The sequence below is a fragment of the Chiloscyllium punctatum genome, chromosome 16, assembly GCF_047496795.1.
Source record: "Chiloscyllium punctatum isolate Juve2018m chromosome 16, sChiPun1.3, whole genome shotgun sequence".
Lineage (NCBI taxonomy): Eukaryota > Metazoa > Chordata > Chondrichthyes > Orectolobiformes > Hemiscylliidae > Chiloscyllium > Chiloscyllium punctatum.
Genome location: NC_092754.1, coordinates 18,716,606 through 18,732,374, shown reverse-complemented (window position 1 = coordinate 18,732,374; position 15,769 = coordinate 18,716,606). Strand labels below are relative to the sequence as shown.

The window sequence follows — 15,769 nt, the reverse complement described above, 5'->3', positions numbered from 1 at the left end:
AGACAAAGCTTCCTCTTGATTGGCACCATACCTACAAGCATCCACTCCCTCCACCAACAATGTTCAGTAGTAGCAGTATGTACTGTCTACAAGATGTACTTCAGAAATTCACTAAAGATCCTCAAACATCACCTTCCAAACCCACAACCACTTCCATCTAGAAGGACAAGGGCAGCAGGTGCACCACCACCTGCAGGTTCCTCTCCAAGCCACTCATCATCCTGAGTTGTTCCTTCGCTGTTGCTGGATCAAAATCCTGGAATTCCCTCCCTAAGGGCTTTGTGGATTAACCCTCATCACATGGACTGCAGCAGTTCAAGAAGGCAACTCACTACCACCTTCCCAAGGGCAACTGGGAATGGGCAATAAAGGCTGACCAACCAGCAACACCCACATCCCACAAGTCCCAAAATGGTAAAATCAGCTCCTCTCTGTTTGATCAATCTCTCCTGATAGTTGCAGCATATTTTGTGTATACGTCCATCTCACCTCTCATCCAGAATTGAACTTGGTCACCCCACTTATCTGTTCATGACCTTTCACTGGTGACCTTTCCCCTTCATTCATTGACATCCCCACCCCCACCTTCCCTATGAGCTGAGTCTGCCTTTATTTATGGGTCAGGCCCTCAGTGGGATACACAATCCACAGTCCAGCGCCAACCTTGCAGTTGTGTGGAGCAGAGGGGCTGGTGTCTGGCAGTATCTGCACAGCAGGGTGGGAGTCTCTGAGGATGGAGGCAGAGTAATGGATACACTCCTCTCCTGGCTGCGAGCTCCAATCTGTCACCTCCATTCGAGGTGGCCTGACCTCCCCGGCACCGTTGACCTCTTGTGGCTCAAATCGTTGGCCAGCGACACCATAGCATGAAGCCAGCAGTGGACATGGGAATGGGATAGGCTGTTCAGCCTTGCTGCTGCTGCTGCTTAATATAACCACGACAGAGTGGGGGACCCTGCTCTCTGTCAGAGTCCAACACTCAGTGCCCAATCACTCCTCAGTCTGAGAGCCACCAAAGGAGATTCTCACTCTCAGTAGGCTGGGGCTGTAGATGCATAAAGTCATTGTGATTTAATCCAATCGGGAGAAACCGCCTTACCCAGCAAGTGCAGTGAATATGGAATTGTCTAGCAGATGGGTTAATTGTTTTTTTGTTTGTTTTTCTTTTTTTTTAAGAGTCAGTATCCTAAACTGATGAGATTCTAAATCTCCTTGTTATATTTATTTTATTTTCCCCACACTACCGTCTAACTGCGGTCATGCTTATTTTTTCCCCAGCACCCATGTGTGTGTGTGCAAGTGTGAGACACAGTGAGAGACACAAGGTGCACGAATCTTTATTCAGTTTCCACCACCAGGAGGATATGAAAACACCCGAGTGGCCAGTGACAAGCACTGCCCTTCACATCAAAGGGCAATGCTGTGTGATCAAAACAGTGAAGGGGCTAAATCAAAATAGAGTTATCAGATGGATTAATTAAGGGGAAGGCCATTGATGACAGTTAATATAGTTAAACACTGAGGCAGGAAGGAGATTAATTAATTCATTGAATGGGCAGTCTCTTGCGACCATTGATCAGATGGGCAGAATGGCCTCCTTCACATGTTGGAAATTCTATGCTTAACCATTAATAAAGGACTGGCTTTTACACATTGTTACAGAGGAAGTAAAAATCAAGCTATTATTCTTAACATAGAAAGACAGGAACAAGATTAGGTCTTTCAGTCATTCGAGACTGTTTCACCATTGTAGCTCATGACTGATTATCAAGCTAACTGCAACGATATCTCATTTAAAGACAATGCAAAGAACACACACTGACGTTTATTTGCAACTAAAGCAGAAATATCATCAATCTAATATTTGTTTAATTTAAACAAGCTTCATTTGAAATAAGATTTACTTTCGGTAACATTTTCTATTATCTTAATTACAAATGCCAGCAAGTGCTCAGGAGATAAATGTGAAAAAATTATCAGCTCTTTTGCAATGTCAACAGCTGTAAAAACCAGTACATGAGAAATGATACATTAGCCAGAGCTCCAAAACTGATTGAAAAGCTCAGAATTATGTAACCTGCATATTTTCCAAAACTTTAAAAATGAAAGTACCTTAGAAATTAAGCATTTAAATTAAATAGTGATTAAAAAGTAGTTTATCACAGATTCGTATAAAGAGGGACAGAGTGTGCTTCAACATACAGTCAATGCTGGGAATCCTGGTATAATACCTTGGGAGTATGGCTCTGACAGAGGGACAGCACCAAGGGAGTATCGCCCAGTCAGAGGGACAGCACCGAGGGAGTATCGCCCTGACAGAGGGACAGGACCGAGGGAGTATCAGCCTGACAGAGGGACAGCACCAAGGGAGTATGACCCAGTCAGAGGGACAGCACCGAGGGAGTATCGCCCTGTCAGAGGGACAGCACCGAGGGAGTATGGCCCTGTCAGAGGGACAGGACCGAGGGAGTATCAGCCTGACAGAGGGACAGCACCGAGGGAGTATGACCCAGTCAGAGGGACAGCACCGAGGGAGTATCGCCCTGACAGAGGGACAGCACCGAGGGAGTATCGCCCTGTCAGAGGGACAGCACCGAGGGAGTATCGCCCTGTCAGAGGGACAGCACCGAGGGAGTATGACCCAGTCAGAGGGACAGCACCGAGGGAGTATCGCCCTGTCAGAGGGACAGCACCGAGGGAGTATGGCCCTGTCAGAGGGACAGCACCGAGGGAGTATCGCCCTGACAGAGGGACAGCACCGAGGGAGTATGGCCCTGTCAGAGGGACAGCACCGAGGGAGTATCGCCCTGACAGAGGGACAGCACCGAGGGAGTATCGCCCTGTCAGAGGGACAGCACCGAGGGAGTATCGCCCTGTCAGAGGGACAGCACCGAGGGAGTATCGCCCTGACAGAGGGACAGCACCGAGGGAGTATCGCCCTGACAGAGGGACAGCACCGAGGGAGTATCGCCCTGTCAGAGGGACAGCACCGAGGGAGTATCGCCCTGTCAGAGGGACAGCACCGAGGGAGTTCGCCCTGTCAGAGAGACAGGACCGAGGCAGTATCGCCCTGTCAGAGAGACAGCACCGAGGGAGTATCAGCCTGACAGAGGGACAGCACCGAGAGAGTATCAGCCTGAGAGAGGGACAGCACCGAGGGAGTATCGCCCTGTCAGAGGGACAGCACCGAGGGAGTATCAGCCTGACAGAGGGACAGCACCGAGAGAGTATCAGCCTGAGAGAGGGACAGCACCGAGGGAGTATCGCCCTGTCAGAGAGACAGCACCGAGGGAGTATCAGCCTGACAGAGGGACAGCACCGAGGGAGTATCGCACTGTCAGAGAGACAGCACCGAGGGAGTATCAGCCTGACAGAGGGACAGCACCGAGAGAGTATCAGCCTGAGAGAGGGACAGCACCGAGGGAGTATCAGCCTGTCAGAGGGACAGCACCGAGGGAGTATCGCCCTGTCAGAGGGACAGCACCGAGGGAGTATCGCCCTGTCAGAGGGACAGCACCGAGGGAGTATGGCCCTGACAGAGGGACAGCACCGAGGGAGTATCGCCCAGTCAGAGGGACAGCACCGAGGGAGTATCAGCCTGACAGAGGGACAGCACCGAGGGAGTATCGCCCTGACAGAGGGACAGCACCGAGGGAGTATCGCCCTGACAGAGGGACAGCACCGAGGGAGTATCGCCCTGACAGACGGACAGCACCGAGGGAGTATCGCCCTGTCAGAGAGACAGCACTGAGGGAGTATCGCCCTGACAGAGGGACAGCACCGAGGGAGTATGGCCCTGAGAGAGGGACAGCACCGAGGGAGTATCGCCCTGTCAGAGGGACAGCACCGAGGGAGTATTGCCCTGTCAGAGGCACAGCACCGAGGGAGTATCGCCCTGTCAGAGGGACAGCACCGAGGGAGTATCGCCCTGTCAGAGGGACAGCACCGAGGGAGTATCAGCCTGACAGAGGGACAGCACCGAGGGAGTATGGCCCTGACAGAGGGACAGCACCGAGGGAGTATCGCCCAGTCAGAGGGACAGCACCGAGGGAGTATCAGCCTGACAGAGGGACAGCACCGAGAGAGTATCAGCCTGAGAGAGGGACAGCACCGAGGGAGTATCGCCCTGTCAGAGGGATAGCATCGAGGGAGTATCAGCCTGTCAGAGGGACAGCACCGAGGGAGTATCGCCCTGTCAGAGGGACAGCACCGAGGGAGTATCGCCCTGTCAGAGGGACAGCACCGAGGGAGTATGGCCCTGACAGAGGGACAGCACCGAGGGAGTATCGCCCAGTCAGAGGGACAGCACCGAGGGAGTATCAGCCTGACAGAGGGACAGCACCGAGGGAGTATCGCCCTGACAGAGGGACAGCACCGAGGGAGTATCGCCCTGACAGAGGGACAGCACCGAGGGAGTATCGCCCTGTCAGAGAGACAGCACTGAGGGAGTATCAGCCTGACAGAGGGACAGCACCGAGGGAGTATCAGCCTGACAGAGGGACAGCACCGAGGGAGTATCGCCCTGACAGAGGGACAGGACCGAGGGAGTATCGCCCTGACAGAGGGACAGCACCGAGGGAGTATCGCCCTGACAGAGGGACAGCACCGAGGGAGTATGGCCCTGAGAGAGGGACAGCACCGAGGGAGTATCGCCCTGTCAGAGGGACAGCACCGAGGGAGTATTGCCCTGTCAGAGGCACAGCACCGAGGGAGTATCGCCCTGTCAGAGGGACAGCACCGAGGGAGTATCGCCCTGTCAGAGGGACAGCACCGAGGGAGTATCAGCCTGACAGAGGGACAGCACCGAGGGAGTATGGCCCTGACAGAGGGACAGCACCGAGGGAGTATTGCCCTGACAGAGGGACAGCACCGAGGGAGTATGGCCCTGACAGAGGGACAGCACCGAGGGAGTATTGCCCTGACAGAGGGACAGCACCGAGGGAGTATCGCACTGACAGAGGGACAGCACCGAGGGAGTATCGCCCTGACAGAGGGACAGCACCGAGGGAGTATCAGCCTGACAGAGGGACAGCACCGAGGGAGTATGGCCCTGACAGAGGGACAGCACCGAGGGAGTATTGCTCTGACAGAGGGACAGCACCGAGGGAGTATTGCCCTGACAGAGGGACAGCACCGAGGGAGTATCGCCCTGTCAGAGGGACAGCACCGAGGGAGTATCGCCCTGTCAGAGGGACAGCACCGAGGGAGTATCGCCCTGACAGAGGGACAGCACCGAGGGAGTATCGCCCTGTCAGAGGGACAGCACTGAGGGAGTATCGCCCTGACAGAGGGACAGCACCGAGGGAGTATCGCCCTGTCAGAGGGACAGCACTGAGGGAGTATCGCCCTGACAGAGGGACAGCACCGAGGGAGTATCGCCCTGTCAGAGGGACAGCACCGAGGGAGTATCGCCCTGACAGAGGGACAGCACCAAGGGAGTATCGCCCTGTCAGAGGGACAGCACTGAGGGAGTATCGCCCTGACAGAGGGACAGCACCGAGGGAGTATCGCCCTGTCAGAGGGACAGCACCGAGGGAGTATCGCCCTGACAGAGGGACAGCACCGAGGGAGTATCGCCCTGACAGAGGGACAGCACCGAGGGAGTATGGCCCAGTCAGAGGGACAGCACCGAGGGAGTATCGCCCTGTCAGAGGGACAGCACCGAGGGAGTATCGCCCTGACAGAGGGACAGGACCGAGGGAGTATCGCCCTGACAGAGGGACAGGACCACGGGAGTATCGCCCTGTCAGAGGGACAGGACCACGGGAGTATCGCCCTGTCAGAGGGACAGCACCGAGGGAGTATCGCCCTGACAGAGGGACAGCACCGAGGGAGTATCGCCCTGTCAGAGGGACAGCACCGAGGGAGTATCGCCCTGTCAGAGGGACAGCACCGAGGGAGTATCGCCCTGTCAGAGGGACAGCACCGAGGGAGTATCGCCCTGTCAGAGGGACAGCACCGAGGGAGTATCGCCCTGTCAGAGGGATAGCACCGAGGGAGTATGGCCCTGTCAGAGGGACAGGACCGAGGGAGTATCGCCCTGTCAGAGGGACAGCACCGAGGGAGTATCGCCCTGTCAGAGGGACAGCACCGAGGGAGTATCAGATGTAACTGTGGGAGCATTATGGATATGTTGCTCTATGCAAACTGACTGACACATTTCCCTGTATTAGAGTCGTGACTGAACTTCTAAAGTATCTTATTAACTGTAAAACAGTTTAGGTTGATCTGGGGCTGTGAAAGGTGCTATATAAATGCAAGTTCATTATTTTATAACTGCCCTCGCACTGTTTTTCTGACAGCACCATCACACACAAGCTGAAACTCAACAAGGAAGGAACCAACATTTTGAAGATAATTGTGAAATGTTTGCAAACTCCAGGCAATGGTCACATGATCATATCATGTGATCAGAACTCCAGACACATACAGAGCTTTCACTCCACTGAGTTTCAGTTGCCAACACCAAATGCACTGGACAGCAGTTTCCAACAGCCCAGTTTACTGTGAGGACTGGAGTGTGTGTAATCTGCAGTAACACAGTCCAGCGAGTACAGACAGACCTTATCCCACCTTGCACCTGGTTGTAATGTATTGACCTTCTGCAGGCACCTGAGACAACCTCTTGATTTACATCTCTCCCCTCTGACCTTTCAACCCTTTCATTGTCGAGGGCTATGCTGAGATCACCCTGGATTTTATAAAGTTTTGGTCTCTGTAGCTCAAAGAAGGGTTGACGCAATGAAAATTCACTCTCGATTAATGGCGAGGGCTAGTTGACCATCCCACGACAAGAAATTGTGTAGAATCGGCCTATACCTTCTGGACTTTGGAAGAAGGTCAGTGGCCAAGTATGCCAAAGGTCGGCCATCTTGACTGAGATCTGAAGAATGTCCAAATCTTTGGAATGCTCTTTCCCAGTGGCTGGAGATAAGACAGGTTTTTGTATTATTAAGGACCTCAAGGAAAGTGAGGATGAGGTAAAGGATCAGCTGTGAGCTGACTCAATGGTGGGGCTTACTCCTGCTGCCATCCCAGAGGGAAAACCCCAGTAAAGTAGTGGTGATTCTTGTAGATGGACATCATGCCTACACTTCATACATTACAGTGTACAGGAGGGGCTGGGCCAATATAGGACATGTTTTTCCCTTTCCTCTTCATGTTGATACCTGAACAAGCTCCAGCTGAAATTTCCACGAGTAAGACTCAAGTTTGGACTCCAGCCTCCTGCTCAGCAGGTAGTTTGGGGTGACCCGAGGACAGACTGGGGTGTTCGTGTTTGTGAATGGGGGTCAGGATGGTGAGCAGGAGCGGTTTTGAGGGAGGTACCTCTACGACGCAATAACTCAAAGTAACAGAGCTTCAGGTCTGCACCACAAACAACAGCCTGACCCAGGGATAGAATCACAAACTGGAAACCTCTTCAAACAGGACTCTGAGAGGACCAGGGTGAATGGGCAAAGGTTCATCTCCGAGTTGACAATTGACTGAGTTTTGTCAGGCTCAGCAAAGACAAAGATACTTTAACAGCTGAGAACATAAGGTGCTAATTCCTGCAGGAGATGCAGCCAGTGGTTCCAGGAATAATAACCCTGCCTCCCAGTTACATCTCTATCCCCATGTTTGGGGGCAGGGGGTGGGGAGGGTTTGACCTTTGGCCCAGAGCCCAGATGTGACCCTGCTTCGATCTGGAGAGACTCTGCATCAGGATCACCAGTGGATGCTGCTCATACTCGGGCCCGAGATCTGGAACGAGAAGGAAAAGCAGTGAAGGCACTTCGAGGCAGAATCCCCTCGTAAATTAAAAGGGAAAAAAAATTCACAGAACTTCAACAGTTACACATGCCAGCTAAATACAAGTTCACCCATCAGTACAAAACTTACTAACTCTCCCTGGGGTTCTGGATCCCACACACACTGATTCTCCCTGGAGTTAGGGTCACACACATACTGACCCTCCCTTGGGTACAGCTCCCACACACACCAACTCTCCCTGAGGTACAGCTCCCACACACACCAACTCTCCCTGAGGTACAGCCCCCACACACACCAACTCTCCCTGAGGTACAGCCCCCACACACACCAACTCTCCCTGAGGTACAGCCCCCACACACACCAACTCTCCCTGAGGTACAGCCCCCACACACACCAACTCTCCCTGAGGTACAGCCCCCACACACACCAACTCTCCCTGGGATGCAGCTCCCACACACACCAACTCTCCCTGGGGTACCCAGCTCCCAACACACACTGACCGTCCCTGGGGTACAGCCCCCACATACACTCACCTCTCCCTGGGCTATGTGATGCCCAGACACTGGCCTTTCTTGGGAGTTAGGTCCCAAAACATTGGGGATGACATAAGACAAATCTGTGTATGTTCATTATCAACACAGGTCACTCCCTTCAATGGTCACTGGGCAGTGATCTCCAGTTCAGGCAGTGTGTATGAACTGGGTTTCTGCATATTGTCCAGTCACAGCTCGGAGGTGCGACACGAACTTGATGCATTTATGCTGTCATTTCGCTCAGTCCCCTCACACCCATTGCTCATTCCCTCGGTCAGCCCACAGCCCCACCTCCCAGCACAAATCATGTCCAAACCTAGATACCCCCATCTCCTGATCTCAATGGAATGTGTCGTCAAATGGGGTAGGCTCATCAAAAAGGAAGGGGTTCAGTGTGACCTTGTGGGTTGGGCTGTTAGTCAGGATGTAGATGGCCAGGAGCACAGACACTCACTGGGAACACCACACAAACATGGATTCACTTCCAAGATGTCAGCTTCTTCCAGCTTGATGTCTGCTCGATGTTCGTTTCCACCAAGTCTTTCAGGGAGCTGATGCGGTTTAACCAAACCCGACATCTCTTCTCCATCACCGGTTTCACCAGCTGCAACACGACACAACCAGAATCATGAACCACCCTGAGAAATATTAATTCATATTGAATCCTTCTTCCCCCTCCCCTCCTGAAGGTGCTGCCTCTCCCTGGGGTACAGCTCCCCCTCCCCTCCTGAAGGTGCTGTCTCTCCCTGGGGTACAGCTCCCCCTCCCCTCCTGAAGGTGCTGACTCTCCCTGGGGTACAACTCCCCCTCCCCTCCTGAAGGTGCTGCCTCTCCCTGGGGTACAGCTCCCCCTCCCCTCCTGAAGGTGCTGACTCTCCCTGGGGTACAGCTTCCCCTCCCCTCCTGAAGGTGCTGCCTCTCCCTGGGGTACAGCTCCCCCTCCCCTCCTGAAGGTGCTGCCCCTCCCTGGGGTACAGCTCCCCCTCCCCTCCTGAAGGTACTAACTCTCCCTGGGGTACAGCTCCCCCTCCCCTCCTGAAGGTACTAACTCTCCCTGGGGTACAGTTCCCCCTCCCCTCCTAAAGGTGCTGTCTCTCCCTGGGGTACAGTTCCCCCTCCCCTCTTGAAGGTACTAACTCTCCCTGGGGTACAGTTCCCCCTCCCCTCCTGAAGGTACTAACTCTCCCTGGGGTACAGTTCCCCTTCCCCTCCTATAAACCCTGAAAGACATCATTGAGCCCAAACTCTCCTTGTCAGTCTTTCTCCTCTGTGCAGACCCTCCCTCCTCACTGTTCACCAAACCCTATCAGTATAACATTCTTTGTTTACAGGGCTCCCTCAAATGCATTCTTCGTTTTCCCCCAAACCACTGCCTTTGGCAGCAGATTTCACACTTTCTCCCCTCTTCTGGTAAAGTGTTACTGGAGCTGTTGAACTGCCTCTGTGCACTCACCTGCTGATGGTACCCACTGACTGTCACAGAATCTGCTGCAATTTCTTTACCAGTTCCAGTTGGTCTGTGTAAGTTAGGGAATTGACCGTGGAAGCTCCACTTACCCGGAATTTATCCTTCGCTGTGAGACCGGTGCATTCTGCGATGAGGGGCAGGGTGGAGGAGCTGCTCAGAGACATGACTCTGAGACCGTGTGGTATGCGTGAGTGAGAGCACGCTCTGTGAATGCACCCTTAGCAGCTGCCCTTTATAAAGGATGGAATTAGCATGACAGAGTGTGGGGCTCTGCTCTCACTCTGTTTCCCACACTCACTGGCCAATCACTGCAAAGTGAGGGAGAATGGGAGAAGGTCTGGCTCTCCATGAACACAATCCCTTCATCGACAGGTGGCAGGGGTGGGGGTGGGGATGTGAGGCAGGGCAGTGTGCTCTAGGAGTGGGGGGGGGGGGGGGGAGCGAATACACACAGAGAGAGACCCTGGGAATGTCTTTCCCCAGCTCTCCCACAATCTGCGAGCTGCCGCTTGCCAGGGGTCAAACCCATCCCATTCTGGTCAACGTCACTCTCGGTGATAAGCGAGACCCTCAGGCTGGCAGGTGGGAATGCAGTCACCGGGAGGGGTCTGATAAAGGATAAAGACAATGAGCCAACAGTCTGGCCAACCACCCATGTCAGGGGTCAGACCCATTTTACTGTAGGGGAGGTTCAGGGTTTAACATTCCAACTTCAACCCTCTCTGTACATCCCCAGGCCAGCTTCCTGCTGTAGCTGAGGTTACCATGAAAGACTCTCCTTCTCAGCCTCTCTCCTTGCCAGAGGAGTGGTGATCCTCAGGTTAAACCTAAACTAGTCATCTGTCTCTAGTGAGAGACCAGCCCGAGGGTCTGGTAGGACTCTGGTGACCTTACCTTTACCTGCATCTCCAGCCCCCACCCCTCACAGGAATTGTCCACAGGATGCTGTGGTGGGGACCTGATGTGGGGTTAGAGTGGGGGAAGGAGGTATGTTCCCATGAATCTGCTGCCCCTGTTTCTCTTAATGATGGTGGCCATGGGTCTGGAAGGTGCAATCAGAGCATCTGATTGATGGTCCACGCTGCTGCTACTGAGTGCTGAAGGTGGAGGGAGTGAATATTTACATTAATGGGGGGATGGGGGAACTGCTGTCTGAGGATGAGGACAGCTCTTTGGCCCTGGGGCACTTGGTGGGGCAGGTGATGGATGGGACACTAGGGTGTGGATAATGGGGAACTGCTGGGTGGGGTGGGGAGACCCTGGCCAGGGGTCAGATTACCTCGCATTCTTTGAAAAGGAAGACAGCAATAAACAAACCAAATGAAACCAGGGCCAATCTAATTCCCCACCCTGGCAATCATCCAATCCAATGATGACCCTTCACTAATGCTGATCACCGCTCTCCATCAAATTGTTAACAAGAGACATTGGGCTGAAATAGCAGATGTGACCTTGTAGATTGAGGACTGAACAATCTCAGCAGTGAACACTGAGGCCTGTGTATCAAAGAGAGCACAGGTTCAACTCCTGAATAGCTCAGAGTAACCAATCTCAACAGGTACTCCCAGGCACAGGACATAGGAGCTCATAAAAGCAACAGAGGGTCTTCCGTAGCCATTGCCTTACTCATGGCTTCCAACTGTTTGGAATTTGCAAGAGAAATTGTGCTCTGTAATTTCAGTACAGCTCACCTGCGGTGCCACTATGTAGGAGGCATAACATATCCCAGTAGTGGGATATGAGTCAGTCTGAAATCATTTCTGATTCAATGTCTCAGTCAGTCTGAGATTACTCTTGGTGCAGGATCTCAGTCAGTCTGAGATTACTCCTGGTGCAGGATCTCTGTCAGTCTGAGATTACTCCTGGCGCAGGATTTCAGTCAGACTGAGGTCACTCCCGATGCCATATCTCAGTAAGTTTAAGACCACTTTTGGTGTGAGATCCCAGTCAGTCCTGGATCCCTCCTGTAAGCATGCAACCAAGTGAACAAAGAACAAAGAAAATTTACAGCCCTGGAAGAGGCCCTTTGGCCCTCCAAGCCTGAGCTGATCCAAACCCACTGTCTAAACCTGTTGCCCAATTCCTAAGCATCTGTATCCCTCTGCTCCCCACCTATTCATGCATCTGTCCTGACGCATCTTAAATGAATCCACTGTGCCTGCCTCTACTATCTCTGTTGGCAACGCATTCCAGACGCCCACCACCCTCTGTGTGAAGTACGTGCCGCGTGTATCCCCCTTAAACTTTCCATCTCTCACCTTGAAAGCATGACCTCTCGCTATTGAATCCTTCACCCTGGGAAGAAGCTTGTCTCTATCCACCCTGTCTGTACCCTTCATGATTTTGTAAACCTCAATCAGGTCCCCCCTCAATCTCCTTTTTTCTAATGAAAACAAATCAAACCTACTCAACCTCTCTTCATAGCTAGCACCTTCCATACCAGGCAACATCCTCCTAAACCTTCTCTGCACTCTCTCCAAAGCATCCACATCTTTTTGGTAATGTGGAGACCAGAACTGTACACAGTAAGTGGGTTGAAAAGTTTGGTAGGAACATCAGAACTTTTGAAAGTTGACTTGGACTCTGTATATTCAATAAGTGACACAGGCAATAGGCAGTTCCACTGTATGGATCTGGCTCCATTACATTACTGTCAGCACTTAGCATCCTGAAACTGCAGAGCTGAGAATGAGGGAATACCTCAGAGATTGACACAAAATACTTTACCAAGGAATGCACATAAAATTCCAATAACTATTACAAGAATTTGTTGCAAAAATCTGTCGCACAGTGATTGTGTAAAAGTACAACATGCTTTAAAAAGCAAAAACACTCCACGTTCTCCAGAGATAACTGCACTCCATCCTGAATTGTGGATTTACAAAATAAATTTGCTTATCCAACCCTCTCCTGAAGGTGCTGACTCTCCCTGGGGTTCAGCTCCCCCTCCTGACTCTCCCTGGGGGTTCAAACCCACAGATCCCTGCAGTAGCCCCTCATCCAACCAACTGGACAATTGGTGTTATCTAACTGTGATCCTAGGTAAGGAGAAGCATGAACTGGACACTCTGGCAGGAGGGAACATATTTCCGTTGATGGGGGAGTGCCGAACCAGAGGACACAACTTAAAAATACAGGGTAGACCATTTAGGACAGAGATGAGGAGAAACTACTTCACCCAGAGAGTGGTGGCTGTGTGGAATGCTCTGCCCCAGAGGGCAGTGGAGGCCCAGTCTCTGGATTCTTTTAAGAAAGAATTGGATAGAGCTCTTAAAGATAGTGGAGTCAAGGGGTATGGAGATAAGGCTGGAACAGGATACTAATTAGGAATGATCAGCCATGATCATATTGAATGGCGGTGCAGGCTCGAAGGGCAGAATGGCCTACTCCTGCATCTATTGTCTATTGTCTATTGTCTATTGTCTATTGTCTAAGCAGATGACAATACACACACTAACCTTCTGTCAGGAGTTACTGGACATGAATCAGGAATGTTCACACTGGCTGAACCTTCACCTCTCAAACTTATGGGAACTGAAGCTGACTGTCCAGCCAATGGGTTAGCCCCACTGTGACCCACTGACTGAGCAAAGGTCATAGGTCAGCCCACGGCCTGCTGTAGTCTGTCAGATTCTCCACATTGGGCTCCTCTTCGTGGAGCTGCAGCCTGAGGATTGAGTCTCTCCTTTATCTCCCATTGCAGCCGTCGAAATGAATGTGTCCTTCTGCCAAAATTAACATCAATCATTGACTTATAATCACAGACCAATGTCAGTATGACGAAACAGCACAGATACTTGGTGACAGCCCGTTTCTGGAATGTTCTCTGTCTTTAGGAACCTTCACTGAAGGAAGCAGCCAATGGTGAGGTTCAGTCTGCCAGGGATTCCACAGGAACCGGGTGCCAAGTGCCAATTCTGTTTCACTGGGGACTGACTGGACAGGATTTGTGGGTGGGTAACATTTGGGGCCTTGTGACCTTTTACCCCCCTCTACTTGCTCTGCACAAGAATCTCCATCTGGGAATGGTGACAGGAAGCAGAGAGTACATCACAGACTCTGGGAGAACTGTGGATACTGTAAATCAAAAACAAAAGCAGAAATCACTCGAAAAGCTCAGCAAGTCTGGCAGCATCTGTGGAGAGAAACCAAAGTTAACATTTCAGGTTGAGTGACCCTTCCACAGAACCTTAACTCTGAAATCTTAACTCAAAACGTTAACTCTGATTTCTCTCCACAGATCTGCTGAGATGTTTCAACAATTTCTGCTTTTCACATCAGGAGTATACATCATTACAACCTTGCTCTGAGATGCTGGAAAGGGGAGAGATATTAGGGATTAGAGTTATGATTTCATAACAATGCAGGGGTGGCACAGTGGCTCAGTGGTTAGCACTGCTGCCTCACAGCACCAGGGACCCAGGTTCAATTCCCACCTTGGGCAACTGTCTGTGTGGAGTTTGCACATTCTCCCCGTGTCTGCATGGGTTTCCTCTGAGTGCTCTGGTTTCCTCCCACAATCCAAAGATGTACAGGTCAGCTGAATTGGCCATACTAAACTGCCCGTAGTGTTATTGGTTAGGGGAATGGGTCTGGGCGAGTTGTTCTTCAGAGGGACAGTGTGGACTTGTTGGGCCAAAGGGCCTGTTTCCACACTGTAGGTAATCTAATCTTTAACTTCACTACAATGTAAATCCTGTTAAAATAACAGAAACCCACCTGTTTTGGCTTCTTCCTCTCCCCCCCATGCCTCTTCCCAGTCCGTCTCCTCCCAAATATCAGCAAAATAAGCATCTAATCTGGGATTCTTTTGGCTCTATTTATGTCCTCCATGGTATCCTTACTTACCATGGTTGGGAATTCCTGACATGTACTGATTCCAACGAACCATGCAGGAATTATTACAATTGCACTGAACCTGGGCTGAACTCTGCTGCAGTACTGAGGGAGTGCGATGCTGCTGGAGGTGCTGACTCTCAGATCAGACGTTAAGCCTCACAAATAGCAGGATAAAATCCTGTGCACAATGTGAAGATCTGCAATTAGGTTTTACCCTGTGACCTGGCTGATATTTAATTCCCGATCAGTATGACTAAAGCACTTCGTCTGGTCATTGGCACAATGTTTTTCTTACGTGCACACATTGGCTGCCACATCTCCATAGTAAATGATTTCAACAATTCAAAGTTATTTCATTGTCTGAAATGAGCCTTGGGGTTTTCTAAGGACAGGTCAGGTGCCACACAAATGCAAGATTACTGACTTCAGTAGCCTCACTCACAGCCAAACTCAGTGGCTTTGCCAAAATATACCTTGCTCATGTTTCTGACTGTTTAACTTTTAGAAACACCATAGAATATCATTGCATCCCTCGTGTGTAACCAAGCCATTCAGCCCCTCAAGTCCACACTGACCCTCTGAAGAGCATCCCACACAGACGTACTGCCCTACTCTATCGCTGTAACCCTGCATTTCCCATGGCTAGTCCACCTAGCCTGCACATAATGGGCAATTTACCATGGCCAATCCACCTAACCTGCACATCTTTGGCCTGTAGGAGGATACCCACGCAGGCACAGGGCAAACTGCACACAGACAGTCACCCAAGGGTGGTATCAAACTCAGGTCCTTGGCACTGTGAGGCAGCAGTGCCAACCAGTGAGCCATTGTGCCACTGTAAAGCTCTCAGGTGACAGTCATATTCTGAACAGTAACTGAGAGAAACAGTAAAACACTCACTGAGCCAGTTTCACCTCTTCAGGAAACTCTCAGACATTCTGAGGATTCTGCTTTTACCAGTTTGCAGTTTCCCACAGCAGGATGCTTCTGTTTATCTGCAGTTTTTCTTCATGAACTGTTTAATCAGAACAGAGACATACAAGACATTCAGTAATTCTTTGGTTCAAACCTTCAAACTCTCCCCTTTCAGCAGCTCCTTCTAACAAGGAAGCTTCAGAAATCCAATCACTCTCTACTGACCCTCACCCTGCTCTATAGGGGTGTTCCTATTCTC

The 15,769-nt window shown here is 51.4% G+C and overlaps 1 protein-coding gene across 5 annotated transcripts; it reads right to left on the bottom strand.

The window, feature by feature from the left end:
• Window positions 1-1,321: 1,321 nt before the first annotated feature.
• Window positions 1,322-15,645, bottom strand: LOC140487009 (uncharacterized). 5 transcript variants are annotated; one of them, XM_072586363.1, is made up of 4 exons: window positions 15,496-15,645; window positions 13,215-13,833; window positions 8,743-8,892; window positions 1,322-7,746 (listed from the first exon to the last, which is right to left on the bottom strand). In XM_072586363.1, exon 4 carries the CDS (start codon window positions 6,121-6,123, stop codon window positions 2,473-2,475), a length of 3,651 nt encoding a protein of 1,216 aa, XP_072442464.1. In that variant the 5' UTR covers window positions 6,124-7,746; window positions 8,743-8,892; window positions 13,215-13,833; window positions 15,496-15,645; the 3' UTR covers window positions 1,322-2,472. The 5 variants fall into 5 exon arrangements, with proteins under 5 accessions (XP_072442464.1, XP_072442465.1, XP_072442463.1 ...); XM_072586364.1 differs by lacking the exon at window positions 13,215-13,833 and having other exon boundaries at window positions 15,496-15,643; XM_072586362.1 differs by lacking the exons at window positions 13,215-13,833; window positions 15,496-15,645 and adding an exon at window positions 9,846-9,970 and having other exon boundaries at window positions 8,688-8,892.
• Between the last annotated feature and the right edge of the window lie 124 nt (window positions 15,646-15,769).

Excerpts from the sequence above, each read along its gene's own strand:
- LOC140487009 (XM_072586363.1), bottom strand. The coding sequence starts at position 6,123 with ATGCTCCCACAGTTACATCTGATACTCCCTCGGTGCTGTCCCTCTGAC.